Here is a 16,037-nt window from a genome sequence, read left to right as displayed (position 1 = left end):
ATAGAGAACAACATCATATTCCCGCACCCTCTGTATAAATAAATGGCTAAATTGAAATACTGTAAGGTCTTGTTCATTTAAATTTCCTTTTTTCTCTGAGATTACCCTGCAGACCTTAATGATTAACTACTTACGTATACTCTTTTGGAAAAGCAATTTCTTAGCTGCAAAGAAGTCAGAGTAAGATCCAGAACCGTGGCAAAACACATCTACTGTTTGTTTCAAAGAAATAGAGTTGCACGGGCATTTCTGCAGAACAAAACAAAAGTTGTTTTGCTTAAGATGGAAAGTTGCTGTGCTGGTCTAATGCATTTCTTAACACATGTCACTACAGATTTCTGTGTAGGTACATCACCTTTCCTACAGCTTGGATGGGTTACCACTTCTAACTTTGCAGGGCCTGGAAAGGAGGATAAATCGCTCAGATTTTAAGCCCTGGGACCAGGAACCTTTTCTGTTCTTTTTTTTTTTTTTTTTTTTTTTGCACATTGCCTAGTTCAATGGGGTCTTGTCGTGACTAGGGCTCCGAAGTTATACGGCAATACAAATAATAAATAAAAAATAATAATATGTAATATATGACCAATAAGTACCGACTTCATACCCTGTTTTTTAAATATCCACTGCACCCTAGCAAATTCTTCAAAAATATGGTAACAAAGTTACCAAAGTTGCAAGACAAACGCAATTTGTTTGATGCAAATGTTTCACTTTAAGGTTTAAGTGGCTGTGAAACTCTTTAATGACACTGCTTCATCAGCACTGAAATGAACATGGACCAGAGAGATGCACCCAGCTTGCGCACATTCTTGGGAGTCTAGCAGAAACTGGGAGGAAGCCAAGGCAGTGAATACAGGAACAGCTTCTCATTTCCGCTATTTTCATGCTAAAAGGAACTGGATTTGCGAAGAGAACCCCAGTTTGTTTGGGTTTTTTTGATGTTGGCCTTTACATTTGGAAAAAAACAAAACAAAACCCCCCAAATACCCCCAAACAGAGAAGGCAGACAAACAGTAACAAAAATTTTCATATATCCCCTATGGCTATTTCTCATTTTTCCCAAATGACTGCTGCATGAAATTCAAAATTTAAAGACCAAGATTTGAGAGCAAAATCACAAATTAAAAAGGAGCTATTTAAAGATATTTAAAAGATTTCCTCGGGGTTTCATTCTTTCTCCACTCTGTAGTGAGGAGAGCAAAAATACAATCCAAAAGAGGAGAGGAGAAGTCAGAGGGGATTACAAAGTCCAGTCTTCCAGCCTGTCTCCCATTTTGCTAATTTGGACAGTAGGTTATCTGAGAAGCAGCAGAGGCTCCGATAGAAAGCAGGCAGCAGCAAACACAGGCATCGTCCCATCCTCCCAGCGGCACTGAGGTCTGTGCAGTCGCAGTCTCTGGCTCCAGGAACGACAGTTTTTCCTTCCCACACTTGTAACTGCCTTTGAGTGTAGGAGACGGGAAGAGAGCGTCTGTCAGAGACGGGGCTCTGGCTTTTAGGAGACTCCTCTCCCTCCGCTCGGCTAAAAGGAGCTCAAGTATTCCAGTGCAACGTCGTATACAAATTTATACTGTTCCTGAAAGACAGAGCAGAAAGCAGTGATAGAAAGACACAGGTGAACTCTTTTAGAGCCTCGTTCAACAAGCTGATGGAAACCATCCCTCTCCCCCTTATTTATTTATACCATTTGGCAGAAGTAGGCAAAAATTAATTTTATTTCTACGGGATACTGAATGCACACTACTAGGAGATGTTATAGTCAATGGAAGGAGAAATACCCAAAAAGGCAGGCATGACACAGGCTATTCATTATTTCCTTCATGCCCTCACCACACTTATTGCTTTTGAGGCAAGAACTCGGTTTGATCAATTGAGATGCTTTAACTCAGGACAGTTTAATCTCTTCAGTTTCAGGGAGCAAGGCCCTGGGTTCGAGCTGTCCTCCCTTCCTGGTTTCAAGGCATGTCAGAGCACCTAGCTCCGGGCTCTGCATGTGTGCAGGGCGACAACTCCCGTCCCTCCCTGCAGGGAGGGAGCCTGGGGGTTTAACTTTCTGGAGGCAGCTGGATGTGGTGGCACTACTCATTGCTGCCCCTTGTCTCAGCCGGGGAAGGAGGAGAACCCATCGATTCACTGCACATGCTAACGATGGGAATGGCTTAAATTCTGATGGTGTCAAATGAAGATTGGTTTTGATTCACAAAGCTAAGCCAGGAAGCTCTTTAACCATCCTGAAGTTCCCCTGCATAAGCTGGGTGGGTGAGGTGCAGGAACTGAGCTTACCAGAGACTCCACCATGTTGGATTTGTTATTCCGCAACGTTTTCACTATGTGGAACACATCGATGATATTTTGTTGTTGGATCATTTCACACACGCTGCAGATGGCACAGAAGGTGCCACTACGTCCCCCACCATTCCTAGGTGCAGAAGGAAAGGGGCAACAGGTGAAGCTAAGCAAGGCCTAAGTAATGGAAGAAATGGACAGCAGCACTGCAGCATGAGATGGGGATGGAAGAGCCAAGTCCATCCCTGGCAGCAGCAGACAGACCAAGAATCGCAGCACTGCTCCCACTGACCTGGCCACACAACAGGAGAAGCCCTGCTGTGACCAGAGCTGGACGCTTGGCACTGCTGCTTCTGCAGGTCTGGGCTGCAATCACGAGGTCTACCTAAATTCCCATCTACAAGACACAAAGCAGCAGAGCCTTTCTGGCTACTCTGCATTAGGCTCAGTAAGTCTCTGGGCCAGAATGCTAGGCTGTAGCACAAAATTCAACTTGAATTGTATTGCAAATGTAATTTAACTTCACTTTCCCTAGTGGCAGCCCACCAGATCTCCAAATCTATAATCAGTACTCATTAGACAGCACTCGCAGAGTAGCAAGAATTTTGCAGTCCAACTTACAGGCAGTGGACAACAGTGCGTCCATCCCTCCCATCATACTGCTCCTGCCACTTCTCCAACCTTCTGACCACCTTCAGGAGGGAGCGTTTGGAAGGAGGGGTGTCCCTGTATGCCGGCCAGCCAATGTACTGCAGGTGCTGAACAATACGGTATCCATCCTGGGGCTAAAGCAAACGAAATGGGTCAAAGAAGCAGAGAGAGGGTAAAGCAGAGTGTACTGGTTATGCAGCACCATACCCTCTGAATTTGGTGTCATAAGTGTTAGCAACCTTCCCTCTGGACACCTGATACAGTGGGGAACAAGGACTTTACAAAAGCTTGGAGATAATGGTGATCTCAGATATCAAAGAGCTGGGCAAAAGCTAGGTCCCCAAGATCCCTGTTTACAATAGAGAATCTAAGTCTCAGCAAACTCTAACAATAAACCAGATCTTTCCTGGTAGCCTGCATTGGAGATTAGTTGTGCCATCTGAGCTAAAGGCAAAGATCACCCTCAAAATATCTCTGGGGACAACAGAAGGAAAGCATCCTTATAAAGATTTTAGCTAAGCTGCTGTTGTTGAACACAGATGAGTGCAGGGAGCCATGAATTTACAGCAACCACCCTGCATAGCTATGCATTTACTAGCTAGTTTGCAGTGTGGGAGTCACAGAGGCTTAGTCTTATCAGCTACCTATTGTCAGGGCTGTCCCTGGTTCACAGGCAGTTGCCTTGGTATATTGGCAAGGTGAATATCTATCTGATTTATCCACTCATGTAAATGGATCGCAAAGTTCATTCTGTAACGGCATAACTTAATTGCTGCATACCACACAATCAGAGCCTGATGCGTTAAATAGGATGGAAATGTAATTTCTGGAGTCTGTTTCTGCTTCTGATTAAAAAAAGGAAAGGGAAAAAAAAGTAGAGTTACAATCAATCTGGGAAACAACTACTGAGTGAAAAATTCTCTGCTGAAATCCTGTCCAGTGCAGTCCTTCAGTGGCACTGCTTGGGTTCAGTGTGCAGATAAACTTTGTCAGTACCATTTCAGCTACCTTGGGGCCGCAAGAGGCAGACAAGAAGCTGCTTGTAGAAATGGCAGTTGCTTATTTATGGGGAAACAGTGGCAACTAGGAAGCCCAGTCTAGCCAGTAAACACCGCATCTGTCTTCAGAGACAAAGCTACTGTAAATATACTGCACAGTGGTTGACAGACAGAGAACAGCTGACATTATCCTAGTTTATTCCCTACAATATTGATGGTTTTACATTGGCTACTGGGTGATTAATTGTTCTCAAATACACACAGAAAATGCATTCCATTTAAAAGCAGATTTCAAGCTCATATCATCCACTTGCTGCTTTTGGCCAAGAGCATCTTACTGATGCAGACTGATGCAACTGTATGTTAACCAAAGGAAGTAGCTACCAAATTTTGCACTGGAATCCTCTTCCTAGGTGAGAGATTCAGCATCTCCAAACCACAACTCTTAGTTCCAGCTCCTCCTCAAGTCAAAATATATTCTACAGAATAAAAGAGTAATCTTGTATTTCACTGATCTTACCCTGGCCATGTTACAGATCCGGAATATCCGGTTGATAATATCTTCATCAATATCTGCTGAAACAAACTCTACTTGAATGGGACCATAACAGCAGGATGTCTTCTCTGGCCAGTACTGCATGCAGAGCTAGTGAAAGCACCACAGGAAAAAAAAGCACATTAACTATTAACAAGGAACCTTATGGTAAGTCTTCTTTCCATTCAAATTTATATCCAGTTCAAATCTGTAACCAGTCCTAGAAATATATATATATATATGTGTATATATATATATATATATGTATATATATTTTTTTAATGCATAATCTTTGCTCATGCTGATCTTACTAAATTGAAAGTAAAAAAAAAAAATCCTAATCACACAGATTTCAATCTAACTATATGAAATCCATCTGGAAATAGATTGTGGCAAAAAAATATTTTGTATGAGATCTCATTAGCAGTTTCTGCTGAGATTGTATTTCTTTGTGCTTTCTTCTTTCTATTTTCAAGTGTAATTTTTGAGAAGTTTTAAAACCCTCAAATGCTTATTCCAACTTGATCTCAAGTTATTCCAGTTCAATCGCTGTCAGTAATGACGTCAAGTGTGTGCATGCCACTGCATTACTTCTGCATTCCCATTATTCCTTTGATCATACAGGATTAAATTTCGGTGGGACAGTCATGTAATCTTATGCACCTTTGCCCCTGTAAGTTTTGCAATATTAAAAAGTATGCCAAGATCACATAAGCAAGCCTTCCTTTGAAGGCTGTTTTTCACTCCTCATTCAGACTCTCAAGCAGCCTACCAATCTCCTCTCAAAGCATTTGTCTGATAGGCAAGATGATCTGAGCTGTGTAGATGCTTTAGGAAACCACCTCAAAGTACATCAGAAAGAGAAGAGAAAGATCTGTCCTAATATTACAGATCTGCTTTCCCTAAAGCAGGTTTGTGCACGGCCACCTATCCGAATGCCTACTTTTACACAGCGTTTAAAATGGTCTGTTACGTTCTCTGGTGTCTAAATGATTTTATTTGCACATTTTTACTGCAGAGTAGATTACAGGTTTACTCATCTATTTATTTTAACTCATCCCTTCATTCCATTCACAGCTTTTATGCAAGTAATTCTTGCGTTTGTATTTTCAAGTCAGCTGTCTGCATCCACAGGAGCAGAACACCCCGTTCAAGAGCACTGATACGGTATTTGCACGCAACTGCAGACTGGCAGTTTGGGAACGTCATGGTAGAGCGCTCACATTAGGCAACGATGAACACTCAGATAATGACGAGGTTGTCGTACAATGATAGTGCAGCTGCTACATCCTAAGACAACTGAGTTTCCTTTTCAGAAACCTCTCTCTCACAAATGGTATCAAACCTCTACCCTGTGCCTTCAGAGCTCATATAGAACTTTACAACTGTTTTTTACTTCCAGGGCTAGGAGTATGTTTTTTGGCATTCGCTGCAGATTTGAGCTAGGTGACACCATGCAAGATAATCGTCAAACTGACTTTGTGCATTGTCAGATCTCCTTTTCTGTACCTACAAATTCTCTCTTAAAAATTGAAATTGCCAGGACAAAAAACAAGGTAGGTAAAGTCTTGTGCTTAGAGATAGTTAGTAAGAACAATACTGTTCTGAGGCTGATAATTTCCTGTTTTCTGAGAACAAAGTGTGAGAAAGTATCTGGTTTCCAGAAGGCACATTTCTTTAAAGCATCAGAAAAAAGGAAAAGATGAAATTCATGTCTGGATTCAGTGCCAAGACTCATAAGCAAGCTGGGAGAATTTGAGTGATGGTATGAAATGCGCAGGGCCCCCGAGTTCCTCGCATGGAGCATCATGACTTGGGCGCTGGCTGCCAGGAGAGCCTGCAGCAGAAAGGCTGGAACATAGCTCTCTGGATGCACATCAAAATGAAATCCCACAGCTTTCACCCCGAAGGCAGATCCCCTCAACAAAAGTTCAATTGGTTTCTCCATTACCACCAAAAAAGGGCCCAATAATCTCTCTGTCTTTGAGCACGGGAAGATTCTGAATGCAGCAAAGAGACAAATGAAAAATTAAGCCATAAAGTACCAAGTACTTGAGGGTTCTTCTCCTCTTGTTTAACAAGTGCTGTAATGGATGAATTAGCAATGCCAAATGCACTCTTTATATAAATTGCATGATTGCCCTTTTTTGAAAGCTGTTATCTTCTGTCACTCATCAGCAAGGTGGCTGGAAATTCTCTCACAGAAGGAACGGGAACTACTCCTCATGCAGCCAGACCTATTCTGAACAATGTTATGTTTGGTAAGAAATCAATATGCACATGACTCTGGAAAATAAAAAGAATAGTATCATAGGCTGCTCCAGAAACTACTTCAACTAACTACACTTTTCTACTCTATGGAATTTCATTGGGAATCTCTGGGAAAAGGATCCTAAGCTCCTTCAGTATCATTTCAGTATCTCTCTTGCTCCCATTCCTCTGGAATGCTACAGGAACAGGCTTGCTGACCGTGCTGTGGCAGTTCTAGTTGGGATCTCGGAAAGTGATGGGCAAGCATGAAAACACTGAGATTCTGCATAGAGAATTACATTTTTCTGAATCAAACAGGAAGGAAAATAAGGAAGAGAAGAAAGCAGTTTTGGGAGGCAGTCATAGGCCTCCAAATACAATGTACTTAGACAGCTAATCCCTGCTAACTGTAATAGCTAGATAGCTGCCTTAGCAGGAGCCAAGCACCTTAGTATCTTTGTGGATCTGGCCTTTATCCTTCATTGTACCCTAAAACCTTATTTATTGCTTTCCATTTTTTCTTAACCACAAGGAAACAGAGATCACCTCAAAATCCTTTGGATTTGAAAATAAAACTACATGACAGAAATGTTTAAAAAACCCACTTACCTGTGCTGTGTCCATCTCATTCAGCATCACGATGGAGGAGCAGTTATAATCAAACACCAGCCTCCAGAAGTCTGCTATGGTGTTGGGCAGAGGGTGCTGGGTTACAATAAAGGCAGCAGGTTGCTTGTGGCTCTAACAAAAGAATAAGATTAGTTAAAAAAAAAATTCAATCAACTTTTATTCAAACGAATATTATACCCAGGAGGCTGTGGCTAGGCAATCTGAGCCATTTAACCAGATTACACAAATCACATATCCTTCTCCTTGTTATCGCTGTGCAATGAATGAATGTCTCATAATGGGATTCTTTTGCTCCCAATGAAGACATTTCATTAAAGGAGTGTCACAAGAGCAGAGATTACCCAAATCAATTATTTATATTTTGAGACTCAGCAAATAATTCTAATTCTACTCTTACTACTACTACTACTACTAGTAATATTAATAATTAGCAAGAGAATAGTTGGAAGCAAAACGTTATCCTTTCTGCTGCTGGGGACTAGGAACGACAGAAGGGATTAGCCCCCATCTGCTATTGCTCCCTGGTGGCACAGTGCCACAGAAATGGCTCATCTGGATTTACAGACATCCCAAAAGAGCATGTGGGGCAGAGTCTGGCAGACTGGCATTCAACGGCTGGTGCTATTCCTCCACCTCGCGAAAGCCCTCCAGCCTTGGCCTCCCGGGCCACGGAGGGAGGGGAACGCTGCTCCCAGGCTCCATGGGGCTGCGTTCGTGCATCTCCGTACGGCACGCAGAGGCTGTGGAGCGATGGGGACAGGCTCAGAGCGTTACTGCCTGCCCGCTGCAGCGGGCAATGCTTAGGTGAGCCTGTAACCTGCACAACTGTGAAGCAGACTTGAATCAAGAGGAACAAAAATGCTTGCTAAAGGCAAACTAAGATTTTCAATTTACAATACAGAAAGAAAGAGCTACCCCAAGTATTAAGAAGACAGTTGTTAGGGCTTGCAATTTCTTCTTCCCACGAGCCAGCAGTGGGTGGGAGTGCCGAGTGGACTATGTTGGGGCGGGAAAGGGTGCCACACATGTTCTGCGTCTTTCTAAGAGGTTTACAAGGTGGCTGCAACATGCTTCTGAGTGCACATGTGCAAGGAGGATGATGGAAAATGAAGAGAACAAGGAAAAACGACATCGTTGGGAAACTAGCAATCTACAGTGGATCTTCCTCTTTATTCCTATTCTGTTTTTCAAACCTAGCAACACCAATAGGGACTTAAAGCTATGGTGTACATACCAAGAGAGGCAACAGAGAGATACATAAAATGGAGAAACTTATCTCCTTCATCTTCCCCTCCGAAAGCAAACCCTGGAGTTACAAAATGGTAATGTTTCTGCTAATTTATTTCATTACATGCCAATATAGCAGCTTGCACAATTGGCTGAACAGTTAGTTGAAGGTATTATCTGTTTGAGGATTTTGCTAGTAGGAGAGAAAAAAAACACAGCCCACCTGTTTCTGCGCTACAGGTGAGGAGCCAGCCTCACTGCCCTGTTTTAAAGGGAAGGAAGCTGAAACACTGAGATGTTAATTAATTATGCAAGAGAACATTGGTAAGATCTTGGAAAGAAAATACCTTCATCTTTCTCCAAGCTGTGCATTAAATACAAACCTACTGGCACTTCTGCATGGCATGAATTAGACATGCGGCTACAGGCTCTTTGCTTAAGAAGCATGTTCAACTGCTTTAAGGGAAGGAGAGGGACAGTCTTTCCCCTTTCTTCTTAACGAGGCACTTAGCTGATGCAAAGGTGACACTGAATGTTTGTCACAGCAAAGACCCAAAGGTCTGTTGACTTGAAAGGGACAGAGGGCACAAAGAGAAAAGGTTGGGAATCTTGAAATCTCTTGGGTAGAATTTCCGTCCTCTGTGGACAGCAGCAGCCCTTTGGCCCTGTTCTCAGAGAACGTTTTGCTCATACTCAGAGAGCATGTAGGCTACTACTTTTTTCTTTCAATTGAGTTGGCTCATTCGTCCTTATTAAGAAATTTCTTCAAATGAATGACAAAAGGATGGAGCTGAGTGCCTGGACTGAGTAGTAGTGCTCGCTACAGGTACTCCCTAACTGGTACTCCTGAGAGCTAACTGGCACGGGTATTTCCAAAAGCTAACTCAAGGCACAAGAGGCCAGTTTCTTAGTCAGAAACAGACTGAGTCAATCTTCAGCTCAAACTGGAAGCCAGACGAAGTGCTTCACCTTCTGAGGGACCCTCTCTACTCCAGAGCCTCAATGGCTCTGGAAGCAGGTCCAAATGGCCTTCTGTATCTAAGACTAATTTTGATGAACGCAGGCCTGAGCAGCCTGCCAGACTGTTTTCCTGAGACAACAGCTGGAGATTTACCCTTCCAAACCCATTGGGAACCCAATGATAACCATTCCATGTGCACCATTACCGTTCCTACTCTACCACTTCCATCACAACCATCATGTAAAATGCTGGGCATCCTGCAACCCAAGTAAGAATTGAGAGAGAAGTAAAAAAAATAAAATAAAATAAATAAACTAAATAAACTAAACATGAGAAACCTGAAAGGGAGTGGTAAATAAAACGATCAGCATTGGGGGTCTGCCACATGCCAATCTTCACACAAGGGAAGAACAAATGCTAGTTCAAGGCTAGATGGTCTCTCGCGAAGTCCATGCTCAGTACAAAACTGCAGATGTTAAGGGACTGAAAAACAAAGAATTGCAAGGTCTGTTCCTAGTATGAATAGCCCAGGAAGATCTGGGATTTAGGCTGTTATGTGACTGTGTCAGGAGCTAATGATTCCTCTACGGAAGAATAAAGGAGTGTTAGAGAGCATCATAGGTGGCCGAATTTCAATGACAGGTGAAACATCTCCTTATAAAAATTTTTTAATTGGCAGGAATTCTGTAAGGAAAGGTAGAAGTATCAGCAAAGTGCTTTGAGGTAATGCAGGCTGAAATGTGCAAACTTCTTCCCAAACTCTGAGAAATCAGAGGGGAACTGATTGTGCTTTGGCAAATCTGCCAAAGCACAGAACATATTAAAAAAAAAAAAAAAAAAACAGAAAGCCAAAAAACCCTCTGCTTCCTCAGGCACATTTGCAACAAAAACATCAAAACCTTTCTGAAAAAATTCTAAAATCCATTCCATGACTATTTGACTTGATCTCTTAAATACAGGAGTATCACTGTTCCCCAAAGAACGATGGACCGAACAAAACTGAAAAAGACTGACCCTATTCAATATTACTTGGAAAAAAAAAAAAAACGATGATACTTCACCCTAGATCATATTTACACATACTCCAACTGCAATAATTAGGAGCTTTTATAGGCATTCGTGTCCAAAGGCAGTTAGGCATCATAGTAAAAAAGAAACCATCGACATAATTCACCATACACAAATGACCTCCCCTGCTAGACTCTAGCCTATAAACAAAGCAAGGGAAAATGCCTTCAGACAGATTCACATCAGCTTAACTCATATCCTTCAGCCCTAAAGATTTTTGCACATCTGATCCCTGCACTCCCATAGCCTTAACTGCATAGGCTCAAATTAATCACTCTCTCCACACTGCAAACTATTCTTTTCAAAAAGCTGACCTGGCAGTTCCTCCTGGTGAACATTTCTCTTCCAACTTACACATCAATCAATGCAAGGGAAGAGTTATCACACCACTTCTTTGCCCATCTGCTTTTCTAAGATGTAACTCCAGACTGTATGCTGATGTCAAAAGTTAGTCAAAAATTTTTCACCAGTGTGAAGCAAAACTACAACATATTGTGATAAAGCATAGTCTATGTGACACATTTTTGCATTTCTGTGAAGGTGACAAAATTCACGTGGCTTTGCTCTTGGTAGAAGAAGAGAGAATGAATAGATTCAATGCAAACTAGGACCAGTGTCGACTCTACAGCGCCGCTTACATCCATGAGTGCAGCATTGATGTAGTTACTTGATTCACCATCCACAGAGATGAGGAAAGGCAGGCACCGGTCCAAGGGTAACACATCCATGCAGCGGTTCTTGTCATGGTTCCTTGGCAGAAGCCCGATGCTGCAGTCTTCTGGCCGAACATGTGGCGTCACAATATTGAGAGTCTGCAAAATGGGGAGAGAAAAAGGGGTTGAGTATCAGATACAGGTTGAGTATCTTTGAATCTACCTCTAAAAAGGATGTCCTCTACACAGTTAGCTTATTTTAAAGGTATTTAGAATAGCAAATGTTTGGATCCCAGAGAATATGAAAAAGAATAAGCACTAAGGAGCTTGTAGCATTTATGACATTTGTATGACATTTATGACATTTATGACATTGTAGCATTTATGATTATTTATTACAGAAAATTTTGAATGTGCTCCTGAAGTGCTTTTCCAAACACCCTACGTCTAGCATAAATTGAGGGCACTAAACACCTTCTAAGACCTCTTTTTTCCCCTTATGTATTTCATCTACAGAAGTTCTAACAATTCCCAGCTCTAAAATCCCACAGCAGTTAGGTAACATGTTTCTGTTCTTTCCTAGAGCTAGGAAATAGCTGTTAATGTACAAATTGCAGCCCTGACTCTATAAGAGAGTGAAACTTCGTCGTGTTTATACCCTCTCTAGAGTGGAAGGACACATCCTTCTCCCTCTTCGGTGGGATCCTGTGCAGAAGTACCGTGAGTATTGACCTGGCCTACCCAGCAGGCAAGGCTGGGTTAAAACCCTCTGGTGGGTCCCAGCTGATTTATCTCAACAACAGATATATATATATATATATATATATAAAGGCTTTTTATTTTATTAAATGCATCATATGCTTCCCTTACAAAGTCATACCACATCTCTGGGGTCTAGCTGTCAGACCCCAGAGATGTGCTATGACTTTTACCCTCTTCTGTCTTTCCCACAGCATGATAGAATGTGTTTCTTTAAATCTAGTTTTGTGTTAAACATTGCGGGGGCTTCCTGACAAACCAGTCTAGGGAGCTTAGCAAGGGTCAGGAACAGCAAATCAAAGCGAGCGCATCTTAACACTGTCTCTTACACCAGCCGATTCTCGGGTGATCTGATGTCATTCTACTTTTACTTGCCACGTGCCCTTTCTTGAATCAACTCCAGGTATAAATAGAGTGAATTCCTTTGCAACCATCAGATGAACACACAAAAATTTAGGGCGCAAAAATTCTTGCACAGAGCTTGACTTCTGCCACAAAGAGGTTATGAATGGAAAAATGAGGAAGATCAAACAATCTAATATGCAAGAATGCATTAAGTGTAGAACTGGAAATAATGCTGATGCTCTGTGTCATTCAGGCTGCAGGCAGAAGTCCCTTTCTCCAGAAACAGAAAGCAGGTAGTCTACCAGAGGGAGCCACATGAAATCACAAGCCTCTTAGAGTGCAAATGAGTAGGCAGGTGACGTGTTAGTGATTTACCCCTCTATTTTATGTCCTTCCCATCTCTCCCTTGTTTTTGTGCTTAGTGAGATTCTAAAAGCTCTCCCGAGCGGAGCTGCTGCATGTTCGGGCAGTGTGTACAATGTGAGAAAACCATCCAGTCCTACCTGAGGATCACTGGGACCAACATAATACAGATTACTATCAGATTTCTAGTTAGATCAACTGTTTCATAAAGATTGTAGCAAGAGATAACGTGCTGTGTGTTAAATCCAGGCATTTAGGGCTGAAGAACGCTTTAAGCTAAAATCCTGTAAAAATAGCATTCTACAACTAGACAGAGAACAAACCTCTTATGCAAAGTACAGAGGAGCTTTTCCTTCCCATAGGAGCTGCCAGCCCCCGGCAGCTCAAAGGAAAGTGCACAAGCGACAAATCTTGTCTCACATCATGACAAAGCACGCACAGTGAGCGGTGTCTTTTTTTTTTTTTTTTTTTTTAATAGCATAACAACATTTGATAAAGTTAGGCTTCGGCCCCTTCACGCCAGGCATCCAGAACCAGAAACACTTTTATTACAGATCTGCTATCACAGGATAAAAACAGATTTTTCACTTGAATTGCCATCAGTTGGGATCCACAGTTTTTATCTCACTGTACCAACCCTGATGTTTGTCCGTAAGGTTTCAAACAAAAAATAAATTATCTGTTTGTATAGAGAGGGAAAAAAAGCTGTGGTGCAACAGAGGCATCTGACCTACACGGAGGCTTCTAGAAGTCCTTCTATCACTGCAGAAGACACTTTGCTGGGGAGTGAAGGACAGCTGTGGTTAGAGGGTTCTCCAGCTTTTTCCTGTTAACTAAGAGCATCCTTAAAAAATAGCAGGGCTCTCCCTCTCTGTACAGTTCACCTTGCCCCAAATTTGTCACAGGATTATGTTTTTCCATACACGCACTGGAGCTGATTGAAAATCCTGAAAGAATTTACAAATCCCTCAGGAATAAGAGTGGCAAGTTCAGTTCACTGTTCTGGAGGGAGAGCCCTTTCCTGCGCAACAGCTACAACTGGCTCATGGCCAACGTGTCCTAAGCCTCTGTTTATTAGGACAGGACGAGCAACGCTGTTAGCAAAAGATGGAGTGGCCCCCGTTTCACTGCGTGCCCCAAGCAGACTGCACCACCCCGCTATTCGCGATTTTTGTGATATGTCACTTCAGTTCTGGCCACCAGGTACTTGTGAAAAAGTACAGAGTGAACGAAGGGTTCCAGTCTGTTCAAAACTAGTACTAGGAAAAGTTATGCTTACTGCTCATTTTCTCGTTTGTACGAAAGGACATTAACAAGTTGAGTTGAATGACTGGTCAGGACTTGGCAACAGCATATAAACCAAGAGCCAGTTAATAAGGAACCTTCAGGCAGAAATGTTTCTGCATATATTATAGAAGTAAATGAATAACAATATATTTGTCGGAATGAGAAAGTCCAACGTTATCTGTGAACATTAATACTCTTGCTCTGTTGAAGAGATGGGGAAATGTTTCTTTGCCGAAGGCTGTAAAGCCTATGCTCAGACAAGAACCTCAACCTGATCCAGCGGTAACCCAACAAAAATCACCAGAAATCAGCCCCTGGCTCAGTGTCCCCTCTCTACTCTGCTGGAAATTGTCCAATCATAAGAAGAAATTGATTAAACACACATTTAATACATCAACAGCAATGACTGAGACGGCCGTAAGACATTACCTGAAATTCATCTTTTATCTGGCTGGAATTGGTCTGTGGATCCAGTCTGCTGATGTTGTAATATATGGATCTGAACTCACAGACCGGAATGGCCGTGTTGCCACAGAGACATGCCTCCAAAATGGCATCATGGACAAACACATACTGCTCCTGGATGGTGTAGAGGACAAGACATTAAAATCATATTTTCAAAACAGATCATGAAATATCACAGTCAAGTTAAGTAATCTAGGTTGTCTTTTCTTTCTTTATGCCCGATATGCATATCTGGCTCTGTTTCATGTGCAAATTACACAGTGTGCAATGTGACAGCTTTCGGAGCATATTTCATCCATCACTGAACATGAAGCCTCGTACTCCTTTCAAATTTAAAAGCATGATGCAAAGTCACCAATCTCTGGATTCTGGGGCAAAACAGGGATAGGCCCCCTTTGCTGTCAGGAATGGACCATGGCTGGGGTATATAATAACACCTGCATAAAGCTCTTTCCTGAAGTACATATGAGGTATGAAGCCAAGCTGAGCTAAAAGGTCCTGCTCTGTTCCAGACTATTGCCTTGACCCTCAGGATGGGAAGGTATTAAAGCACATATGTTAAACTTCTGTAGCATGATAGCAGCTCCCTGGAAGTCTATGCAGCTATGAAACGTATGTGATGGAGCAGCTTGCTTAATCAGGACCTCAAAGCTGAAATCAAGAGTGTTTCACTCATTTCTTAAGCTTGTCATTGATATAAAACGGGTATTATGTGAGTCTGCAATATATTTATGAATGAGACAGGATGGGATTCATGAGAGAGTTTTTTTATGAAGTGAGAACAGAATTAAACAGCTGTGCCAAGGCCTGAACTTCAGGATTTGCCCTCCTGTCTTGGAGGCATTTAGAAGATACCTGTGAATGTGATTCAGGGGACACCTGGCCATGATTAGCCATAGACAGACCTGTATAATCACAGCACAGCGGAAGCAAGCCTTGACTTAATGAATTGCTGGGCTCCTGGTGAGCCAGGGAGCTGCCACGAAAGCAGTGCGCTGTAAGAGAAGATCTGCTGGTACCTACCTCTGTCTGTACCAAATTGACCCTTTGGGAACGCAGCTCTCGCACACAGTTAAATATATCTACCACGCCTTCGTTCTCTGCCATGTCAAGCATGATGTCAATGGCAATAAAGCACCCTGTTCTCCCGGCCCCAGCACTAAAAAAAGAAAAAAAAAAACAAAACAATTAAAGCCTGCATGATCAATGGACCGTGCAGAGGCAGGGTTTTGAGGAGGAGAAAATAACTGTAGCGCAGACACAGCTGTCTTCTTTTGGAAGCTGCTCCTCTCTCTAATGGGTTAATTTTTTTATGTGGCTAAATCAGCTTAGGATTTAAAAGAATGACGTGAAATATTTCTTCAAAGGGGAAAGGATCCAGGCAGCAAGAAATAGTTTTGTTTTCTTGAACATTAATAGAAAAATTATTCAAAGAAAATATTCATCATGATTTTACAGGCCTTTTCAGCCGCACATCTGTCAGCACACAGGATATGGGAGAGCAGCCTCCAGCTTGCAAGCAGATACAATTGCAGAGAAAAGCTTTCCATTTTTTTTTC

General features: G+C 42.2%; 1 protein-coding gene across 1 annotated transcript in view; it reads right to left on the bottom strand.

Annotated features, from left to right (window-relative positions):
• Nucleotides 1-1,522: 1,522 nt before the first annotated feature.
• PTPRT (protein tyrosine phosphatase receptor type T) overlaps nucleotides 1,523-16,037 on the bottom strand; it is a 329,075-nt gene continuing 314,560 nt past the window's right edge. The window contains 8 exon segments of the mRNA XM_062589625.1: nucleotides 1,523-1,576; nucleotides 2,284-2,419; nucleotides 2,908-3,071; nucleotides 4,456-4,581; nucleotides 7,330-7,461; nucleotides 11,245-11,418; nucleotides 14,443-14,592; nucleotides 15,502-15,637. Coding sequence (XP_062445609.1) covers nucleotides 1,523-1,576; nucleotides 2,284-2,419; nucleotides 2,908-3,071; nucleotides 4,456-4,581; nucleotides 7,330-7,461; nucleotides 11,245-11,418; nucleotides 14,443-14,592; nucleotides 15,502-15,637 — 1,072 coding nt within the window.

The sequence above is a fragment of the Rhea pennata genome, chromosome 16 (assembly GCF_028389875.1).
Source record: "Rhea pennata isolate bPtePen1 chromosome 16, bPtePen1.pri, whole genome shotgun sequence".
In the NCBI taxonomy this organism is placed as follows: domain Eukaryota; kingdom Metazoa; phylum Chordata; class Aves; order Rheiformes; family Rheidae; genus Rhea; species Rhea pennata.
The sequence above is the reverse complement of the archived record's forward strand: the minus strand, read 5'-3'. Positions and strand labels throughout refer to the sequence as shown.